The sequence below is a fragment of the Molossus molossus genome, unplaced genomic scaffold, assembly GCF_014108415.1.
Source record: "Molossus molossus isolate mMolMol1 unplaced genomic scaffold, mMolMol1.p scaffold_m16_p_13, whole genome shotgun sequence".
Classification (NCBI taxonomy): Eukaryota; Metazoa; Chordata; class Mammalia; order Chiroptera; family Molossidae; genus Molossus; species Molossus molossus.
The window spans coordinates 51,500,565-51,510,887 of NW_023425348.1; the positions used below are offsets into that span (position 1 = coordinate 51,500,565).

The 10,323-nt window shown below is 39.3% G+C and overlaps 1 protein-coding gene and 1 pseudogene across 1 annotated transcript; both read right to left on the reverse strand.

Annotated features, from left to right (window-relative positions):
* Nucleotides 1-4,610: 4,610 nt before the first annotated feature.
* Nucleotides 4,611-5,459, reverse strand: LOC118628205 (annotated as a pseudogene).
* Nucleotides 5,460-9,158: 3,699 nt separating this feature from the next.
* LOC118628317 (olfactory receptor 5P3-like) lies at nt 9,159-10,097 on the reverse strand. Its single transcript, XM_036259184.1, has one exon. The coding sequence runs from the start codon at nt 10,095-10,097 to the stop codon at nt 9,159-9,161; it is 939 nt and encodes a 312-aa protein (XP_036115077.1).
* Between the last annotated feature and the right edge of the window lie 226 nt (nt 10,098-10,323).

Below are 10,323 nucleotides of genomic sequence, written 5' to 3' on the forward strand. Positions count from 1 at the left end.
GAAAATATTCTATCAAATAGTTTGAAATATCTGTCTAAATACTGTATAAATTTATTTAATCAAATCAGATAATTTCCTATTTTAACAATGTTTTATAATTAGAGTAGTACAGAATGAAATAAATTTAGTTTAAACATATTATGCAGCTGAATAAAGTTATAGACTAAAATATTCAGAAGTTACCCTGTGTCCAGGTTGAACCTCATTTCCAAGTTTTCTGGCTGTATATTCTTAACTTGATCAAAAGTATCTGGTTGCCTATAAGCTAAGGAAGACTTTAGATATTCACAAACAGAAAGTTCCCAGAGCATCTCAAAGCTAATGGATTTATTAGCATTATAGTTGACTGCCAAGTTCAGATAGTGTGAAAGACCATGTGAATTTCTGGTCTTATGGGTAGATAAGTGAGGAATCCTGGCACCCTGAATTATATTTTTCATACCCACTAAATAGACTGTAGAAACTTATGTTAATTTAGCTAAGGTTACCTGCCAGCTGATTGATAGGTTACATCTGCCTTATTTCTCCACTCTGTTTTGTGAGTGCAATTTTAGAGAATACATGGAAATCATACATTACTCACAAAAGTCAACATCTTACCTCTTGATATAAGAATTCAGTTATCTTACAGCAATCAATTAAAATCATTGTTGTTATATAGTAGCCATGCCACCTATTATTATTGTTTGCCTTTGGGATAACTCTCTGAAGATTCTAGAGATTCAAATGTGAATTCAAAAGCACCAGGGATCATTATCATATTCTCAAGTGAGTATTGAGCAGTTCACTTCACACAAACACACTACTTTTTAAGGGATCTGTCAATTTTGAACTAATCATTTCTTCTGAATTTTGGTGCACTTTCAGTTGATATTTATTGGGAATATAAATAATAAATTGTTTCATAGCGAATGTTGGTTCTAAGTGTACTTCGATATTTCAGGCTAAGTAATATTAAAGTTCAACTATAAAATAGTACACTTAGCCCTGGCTGGTTTGGCTCAGTGGCTAGAGCATTGGCCTGCGGTCCGGAGAGACCCGGGTTCGGTTCCTGCTAAGGGCACATACCTCCGTTGCAATTTGTCCCCGGCCCTGGTTGGGTTGTGTGGGTGGCAACCACTCGATGTGTCCCTTTCATGTCGATGTTTCCCTTTCATGTCAATGTTTCTCTCTCTGTTTCTTCCTCTCTCACCCTCCCACTCTATCTGAACAAAAAACAAAAAAATGTCCTCAGGTGAGAATTAAAAAAAAAAAAATGGTAAACCTAGCTTCATTCATTCAACAAGTGTACATTTCGTAAGTGTTTTATCATGATATGCGTAAGACACTCTTTTAGATGCCTTGGAGTGGAATGCCATGTATAGTTGATTTTTAAATAACACAATTGTTTAAAACGTGTATATGTTTTTTCTAGCAAAGAGTACAGAATGTATTTCATTAAAGGTGTTGATAAAGAACTGTGAAGCAAAAAGAGTTCTGGTGACTTCCAGGTCAGAGTTCATCCACATGCCTGAAAGGAATGACCTCTTTGAGTAGATGGATGGTGGCAGAAACAGCTGTCTTCAACCTGAAGACGCAAGCTTATTCTCTTGCTAACCTTAATTTCAGACAGTCCTATCTCACTCTGCTGATGCGCCACTCAATGGACTAACCAGCTTTCATTCAGAATTTACTTTTTGCCAAGCACTGAGCTTAACATTTAATACCTCCTTTTTTTTTTTTTTTTTTTTTTAATTTAATCCTCACAATAATTTGGTGAGCTAAGTATTCCCATTATCCTAATTTTCCAAAGTGAACTGAGTCTTTGTTCAGGATATTTGTCTAATATATTCAACTGGTATAATTCAATCCAAGTTTAAAATTAAAGTCAGTGCAACGTTATTTACAATAGCCAAGATTTGGAAGCAGCCCAAGTGCTCATCAGTAGATGGAATACTACATAATGGAATACTACTGAGCCATAAAAGAGAAGGAAGTCTTTCCCTTTGCGACAACATGTATGCACCTGCAGAGTATTATGCTAAGTGAAGCAAGCCAGACAAAGACCAGTACCATATGATTTTACTTATATGTGGAATTTAATGAACAAAATAACAAACAAAATGGAAACAGATTCCTAGAGACAGAGAACAGACTGACAGCGGTTAGAAGGGTGGGGGTTGGGGTCTGAGTGAAAAGGTGGAGGGATTAAGCAAAAAAGAAAAAACTCAGCCTGGCTGGAGTGGCTCAGTTTGTTGAGCATCATCCTGTGCACCAAAACACTGCTGGTTCGATTCCCAGTCTGGGCATATACCTGGGTTGCAGGTTTGATCCCCAGTCAAGATTGGCACCAATGGCAGCAGACTGATGTTTCTCTCTCTCTCTCTCTCTCTCTCTCTCTCTCTCTCTCTCTCTCTCTCTCTCTCTCTTCTCTCCCTCCCTTTCTCTCTCTAAGCATATTTTTAAAAAGAAAGAAAAAGAGCAAGGAAAGGGAAGGGAAGGATGGAGGGGGGGAGGGAGGGGGAGGGAGGAAGGAAGGAATTTTTAAAAAATTTACCTTTATTGTTGAAAGTATTACAGATGTCTTCCTTTTTTCCCCCCATTGACACCCTCCTCCATACTCCAGTCCCCCCTTGCCTTCACTGCACTGTTGTCTATGTCCTTAGGTTATGCATATATGCATACAAGTTCTTTGGTTTATCTCTTTCCACCCCTACCCCCACCCCCTCCCCTCTGAGGAAGTTGTTCCCTACTTCCATGTCTCTGGATCTGCTTTTTTCATCAACTTATTTTGTTCATTATATTCCACAAATAAGTGAGATCATGTGATACTTGTTCTCTGACTGGGTTATTTCATTTAGCATAATACTCTCCAGGTCCCATGTCTTCATAGCAGTACTATTACAATAGCTAAGTTCTGTAAATAGCCCAGGTGCCCATCAATAGATGAATGGTTAAAAAAGCAATGGTACATTTACACAATGGAATACTATGCAGCTGTAAAAAAGAAAGATCTCATAGATTGTGTACTTTTAACTACTACTGTCATCTAGTCAACTTCTAAGACTTAAGTGCCTCAGTTGTGACCACTGGTTTCCAATTAGTTCCTGAACTCTACAGTTTTTGCTTCCCACCCTTAATACTCTGCCTAATTTCCTAAAACTGTCTAGAACTACAGTCTGGCTTTGAGCACCAGGTCAGTACTCAGGATCCTAACTTATTCTCATGTGCTCACCCATGACCAACTCCTGTTGATCATACCTCCTAATACCTATCATGTGCCCACTTCTGTTTATCTTGACACAGCAAAAGCTGTTAATCTATTTTCCTCTGCCTCCAGGAAACTCAAACTAAGACAGAAATGCCCCATCCCCAATCACAAGACCATTAAGGAAGTAGCTGAGAATCACTCAAAGTTTGGCATGTCAGCCCTGGAATATGATGGGATGGTGTCTGATTCATACCTGAAAAAATGGAAAATTAAAAAGGTGCACTTCTGGTCAAGTACAACCTTTGCTTACCTCTCACTCCTTTTCCAATTCTATGGGAAGTAGAAATGTGGGGAATGGCTGGAGACGCTGACATGCACACCTGACTCTTCCAATGCGGGCTGAGTCTGAGATAGACACAGGTCGGCACTGGGAGGGGTTGTGGTAACACGGTGAAATGGGAAGTGATTCAAACTTTGATATTAGCCCTGGCTGGTTTGGCTCAGCAGTTAGAGTTTTGGCCCACATACCAATGAGTCACGGGTTCAAATCCAGCCAAGGGTACATACCTCAGTTGGAATTCATCCCCAGCCCTAGTTGAGGTCGTGCGGGAGGCAGCCACTCGATGTGTCCCTTTCACGTTGATGTTTTTCTCTCTCTCTCTTCCTCTCTCTCCCTCCCACTCTGTCTGAACAAAAATGGGGGGAAAAAAGTCCTCGGGTGAGGATAAAAAAACAAACAAACAAAAAAACTTTGATATTAGACTGGAGAGTGGGTCCTTTAATATCCCCCCCCCCCAATAGAGAATGTATGTTAATATTTGAAAATGGTTTAAAACTATGTGATATGCCCAAAATTTCATCTGGAAACAGAAAGAAGTAACTGATAGACTGACTTTGAAGGAGTAGCAGTGAGAAAAAATTAAGTTGTCTTTCTCCTGGACCCTTTTGTGTTTTTCCCAGAAATTTTGTGTAAGAGCAAAACTTATACTTCATTCTGTTATTTATAACTGCATTTAACAGTTATTACATTTTCATGCTTGATTTTATTGACAATATTTTATTAAGTATATTAAATGTATATGCAAATATAAATTTATAAGTGATTAATCATAAAATTAGGTAGAAGTACAGTGCTAGACGTATAAAGACAGGGCAATTTGGCCATAGATGACTGCAGTAAGAGAAGAGAAGCTAAGCATTATCTGGGACATAGTCTGTGGACATGAGAGGCGTTCTTCTAGTGGACTGCAGTGGGAAAGCCAGAAAGAAGTCCCTTGAATTAAGGAAATCACCATCAACGGGCCCTCTGACAGAATGCTAGTTAAGGCATGGCTCTGAGTAGTGAGCCGTATTGCATTCTGAGAGAGAGTTTGGGTGGGTTTTTTTAATGTCTATTCTTATTTGTTACTCTTCGAAAACCTCATTTTTGACTGGATCCAGAGGTAGAAGCCCTCAGAAAGGACAGCCTATGTCTCCTGGCAATCTGTGCCTGATATTTTTCTTTGGCCTCCTTCATTCTCTTAGCCAAAAGTTTAGTATATGATGTGGCCTCTTCCTTAGTTTTCTTAGTATGTTGTTTCTTTAGAGGAATACACCTGCCTTTGTGTTGCAGGAGACCTGGAGTAGTAACAAGACACTGAATCTCGGGTGCTTTGGTCCTAGTTTCTTACCTTCTTTGCTTAGGGGCTTTCTCACAACATATTGGCAGGCATCATCTTCTTTATAACTTTTTTTTTTTGGTACATGCCCCTAGCAGGAACCGAACCTGGGACTCTCTGGTCCGCAGGCCAATGCTCCAACCACTAAGCCAAACAGGCCAGGGCCGCATCATCTTCTGTAGAGATTGAAATGTCTTCAGATTCTGCTAGCATTTTGGGGCCCCAACTGATGAGGCACAGTAATATTAGTGAAACCAGGAATATCTTTCTCCTCCCCCCCTTTTTTTTTTACAATGACCAAGTTGAGAACATAGAGGTTGGCATCCACAATGCAACCCTGAACAGACTTGTGCTTCCTCTCCCCAATCCTCCTTGGTCTATAACAGGAATGCCCCTTATTCAGTAGCAGGAGGACACAGCCATGGGTCAGAACACCCTGCTTCATGGGGAAACCTTGTTTGTCATTCCCACCAGTGATTTGAACCTCAGAACCCTTCCATTCTTCACCCAGAGCGTTAGCAGCAACTTCTATGGCCATACACGCATTGTTCATCATTCACTTCGATGAATTTCTGGCAGCCAGTGGCTGGGAAAGAGATGTTCAGCTTCATCCTGAAGCAGCTGACCACCTCCTTGGGCATTTCCTTTCTTGTCCTTTTATGTTCTCAAAGGCTATGTTTTTGGTTCTAAAGAAGAGGTCAGAGCAGAACAGTGTTCTAAGGTGAGATAGATGTTGCTCATTAATAGGGCAAGAAATAGAAGTGTAGGATCTGCAGGAATTAAACCATTTCAATGGTATGCAGAGTATTGTTTACTGTTTAACACAGTCGACGTTAATGAGAAAAGTGAGGAGTAGAGTTTCTTCCTTGAAAAGTGAGTATTGGGATACCATTTTTTCACAGTGAGGTGTTCCCCACTCTCCCCACCTCCATTATCAGATAATAAATGAAAGGTTTAATTGGGAAAAAAAGTGAGCTTAGAACCTTAGATACATCTCTCTGCAGAACTCCTTAGGCAGGCTGTACCACACAGTTCTCTTACTGTGTTGTGTAAGTGTTAACTTAGTTTCTGTTGTTTTCTCTTTGGCTTACATTTTCTAAATTAACCTTTAAGTAACAAGGTGAGTGTTTATATTGCATGATGTGCATTTATCCTATTCCACAAAATTTCCAGTACTGTACAAGATTAACAAAACAATGCCTGTGGTATCCTCCGCTTTTGTACATGCAATCTTAGCACCTTAGACTACAGCAAAGACCTTCCAAGTGTTCTCGCTGACTTTCCTTCTGGGACTATTTCAGTATCCTAGGAGTTGTTTGTTATTTTAATTTTATTGACAAGTTATTGTCATTGGCGTGTTATATTCAAATTTCCCCATATTAGATTGTTGTCCCCATATTAGATTATTGCAAGTAACTTTATCTAAAACCAGTGTAGGATTCTGCCTTCCTTACTGAACAAATTATGCCTACCCTCCACACACATGCACACACAATTTTAAAAAAAATACATTTTGGGACAAAGAAAAACATTAGAACAGTTCTTAAGAGGTGTTTTGTTAGTGTGGTAGATTTATGTAATTCTTAAAATTTATTCCCCTTGACCCATTGCATGGGGAGCAATAGGACAAAACAAAGAGTTTTATCATGCAAACTGTTTGTTTTTTTAATTTGTAAAATCAGCTAAACACCAATCATTTATATTTAAATGCTGCATTTTTATTTTTTAAGTTTTGTTTGTAAATAAGGTAAAGGAGGAATCAAGCACCTTTGAGGGGTCCAGCTTTAGTATTTTATCAGCCATTTTAAACATAATTATAAAAATAAATCCTTCACCAGGCTGGGGTGGCTCATTGGACTAAGCATCCTCCCACAGACTGAGAGGTCTCGGTTGGATTCCAGGTCAGGTCACATGCCCAGGTTTCAGGCTTGATACCAAGTAGGGGGCGTGCAGGAGGCAGCTGAGCAATGTTTCTCTCTCACATTGATGTTTCTATCTCTCTCTCCCTTCTTCTCTCTCTAAAATATCAATCAAAACATTTTTAAAAATAAATCCTTTGTAAGAAACTTGCATTTTGATTTTTCTTTATTGCAGTAGAAAATGTAAACAATAAGACAATGTAAGACCTTCCTAATGCCTAATATAAACTGGGCAATAGCCAGAAAGTAATCCACATATATATAGGCAAATAATTTTAGACAAAGTATCCAAAAACATACATTGGAAAAAAGAAAGTCTCCTTATTAATAAAGTGGTGCTGGGAAAACTGGAAAGCCGCAGGCAAAGGCAAAAATAGATGAATGGGACTATATCAAACCAAAATGCTTCTGCACAGCAAAAGAAACTGACAACAAAACAAAACAAAACAAACAAATGGAAAAAGACATTTGTAAACAATACTTCAGATAAGGAGCTAATATTCAAAATAAAGAATTCATACAACTCAACAACAACAACACAAAACAATTCAGTTTGAAATGGGCAGAGGACCTAAACAGACATTTCTCCCATACAAGTGGCTAACAAATATATGAAAAGATGCTTAACTTCACAAACTGTTAGAGAAATGTAAATCCAAACTACAATGCGAGACCACCTCACACCTGTTAGAATGGCTACTATCAATACAAGTAATAACAAGTGTTGGAGAGATTGTAGAGAAAAAAGAATCCTCATTCACTGCTGGTGGGAATGTAAACTGGTACAGCCACTATGGAAAACAGTAGGAAAGTTCCCTCAAAAAAATTAAGAACAGAGCTACCATATGATTCAGCCATCCTTCTTCTGAGTATTTACCCAAAATTTTTTAAAACATTTATTCATAAAGATATGTGTACCCCTATGCTTGTTGCAGCATTATTCATGATGGCCAAGATATGGAACAATCTAAGTGTCCTTCAGTGGATGATTAGATAAAGAAGATGTCATACATACACGCAATGGAATACCACTCAACCATAAGAAAAGAAATACTGCCATTTGTGGCAACATGGATGGATCTTGAGCATAACACACCAAGTAAAATAAGTCAGACAGGAAAACCCAAGAACCATAGGATTGCACTCACATGTGGGATATAAAACAGAAAGCAACAAATGACAAATGAATAAACAAAAAAACCTCATAGACACTGACAACAGTATGGTGGTTATCAAAGGGGAAGGGTGGTGAGGAGAGGTAGACGAGGGTAAAGAGGCAAAACATGGTGACAGAAGGAGACTTGACTTTGGGTGGTGAGCACAATGCAATATACTGATGCAGTATTATACAATTGTACACTTAAAGCTTATATAGTTTTATTAACCATTGTCACCCCAATAAATTGAATAAAATTTATTTTTTTAAAGAAGTATACAGCATACATTTGACAAGACTGAAACAATCTTTAAAAAGTAACCTTCCACCCTGGCCGGTTTGGCTCAGCGGTTAGAGTGTCAGCCCGCGGACCAGAGAGTCTCAGGTTCGGTTCCCGCTAAGGGCATGTACGTCAGTTGCAGTTTGTCCCCAGCCCCTGTTGAGGTTTTGTGGGTGGCAACCAGTCGATGTGTCTCTCTCACATCGATGTTTCTCTCTTTCTCTCCCTCCCCTTCTCCCTCCCGCCCTATCTAAAGATAAATGGAAAAATGTCCTCAAGTGAGGATGAACAAATAAAAATAAATAAAAAATTTTTTAAAAGTAACCTTCCTTCTTCATCTAGAAAGGAGCCAGGTCATACAAATTAGCCCCATTTCTTTTGGGTATTCCTTAATGTACTTTGTCAAACAGATTCCTGAAAAGAAAGAACTGGTAGCTACATAGAGCTTTCAGTATCGTCTGAGTTGGCTTGAAGAGGCTCCCTGGCAGAGGTGCTGTGGAAGGAGTCCTGTTGGTCACACTCAGGTCACAGGACACCAGAAGCTTTACAACGACCAGAATCACTGATTTCAATCCTTTCATTATCTGTGCAGCATGGACACCATCTCCTTCAGATGATGAGATCTTGGGTGGCAACTTGATTCCTATTTCCCATTCAAGGAGTTTCAGATGCTTCTAGCTGTTAATCACAAAGACTGTATTCAAAGAGGGTAGAACTTATTTGAAAATAGCAACAAGTTGTGGGTGAAATAAGAATAAAGCATTATCTGCTAGATGCTCCTGTCTTAGTGAGTGCACACGTGTCCTTTACACTGAAAATGTTCTTGAGAATAACACAATGACATTTATGAGTCTAGAATATGATGAATATACAATGAAAGTTACGTAGTCCATTGTCCACTCATCTGTAAAAGAGGTCCTGATTATATGGTATTTATTATTAAAATCAGATTACTTTAAGATAACCAATGTGTTCTAGCCATCAATTTTATCATGGCCTCTTTAACCTCCTTATTCCTGAGACTGTAAATAAGGGGGTTCAGCATGGGAATTACCACTGCATAGAACACAGACACCACCTTGTTCTGGTCAGTTGAGTAGCTGGACTTGGGCAGCACGTAGATGAATGTGATGGTCCCATAGAACAGGGTGACCGCTGTGAGGTGGGATGAGCAGGTGGAGAAGGCTTTGTGGCGCCCCTCGGCGGAGCTCATCTTCAGGATTGAGAAAAGGATGTAGACATAAGACAGAACAATGATAAACACAGTGGCCACAATGATGGAGCCAGAAGAGAAGGCTGGAATTAATTCAGAAGCAAAATCATGAGAACAAGAAAGCTTCAGAAGTGGTGAATAGTCACAGAAAAAGTGATTGACTTTATTTGGTCCACAGAAGGATAGACTTAATAAACAGCCAGTAAATGTCCAAGCATTCACACATCCACCGAGGTAGGACATCCCCACTAAGAGAATGCAGATTCTGGGGGACATGTGGGTGGAGTAGAGCAGGGGAAAGCAGATGGCCACATAGCGGTCATAGGCCATGACGGCCAGCAGGAAGCACTCAGCTGTCCCAAATGTGACCACAGAACAGAGTTGGGCTATGCAGCCAGCAATACTGATAGAGGTTTCTTCCCTGAGGAAGCCCATGAGCATAACGGGTGTGACTGATGAAGAGTATCCAATGTCTACACAGGCCAGATGACAGAGGAAAAGATACATTGGGGTCTGAAGCTGCAGGCTGCTTCTGATTAACATGATTATGCTGACATTGCCCATTAAGGTGACAACATAGATTCCTAGAAACACAATAAATAAAATGACACAAATTGTGGTATCCTCTGTTAACCCCAAAATAATGAACTCTGTCACAGTTGTATCATTTCCAGTCCCCATCTATGCTGGGAAAGGTGCCCACTGAAAGCAAAACAAGTGGATATTAGAACAGAAGAAAACATTGTAATTTGTACACTTATCTTACAGTGACTATGGAATAAAAGTTACAGAAACATAGACACACTAATGTAAATTTGGTACAAAGTGCTTTCACATATAATACCTCATGGGAAACTTGATAGTATACATATTTATTGATATAGGCCAGGAATAAAACAATTTTCTT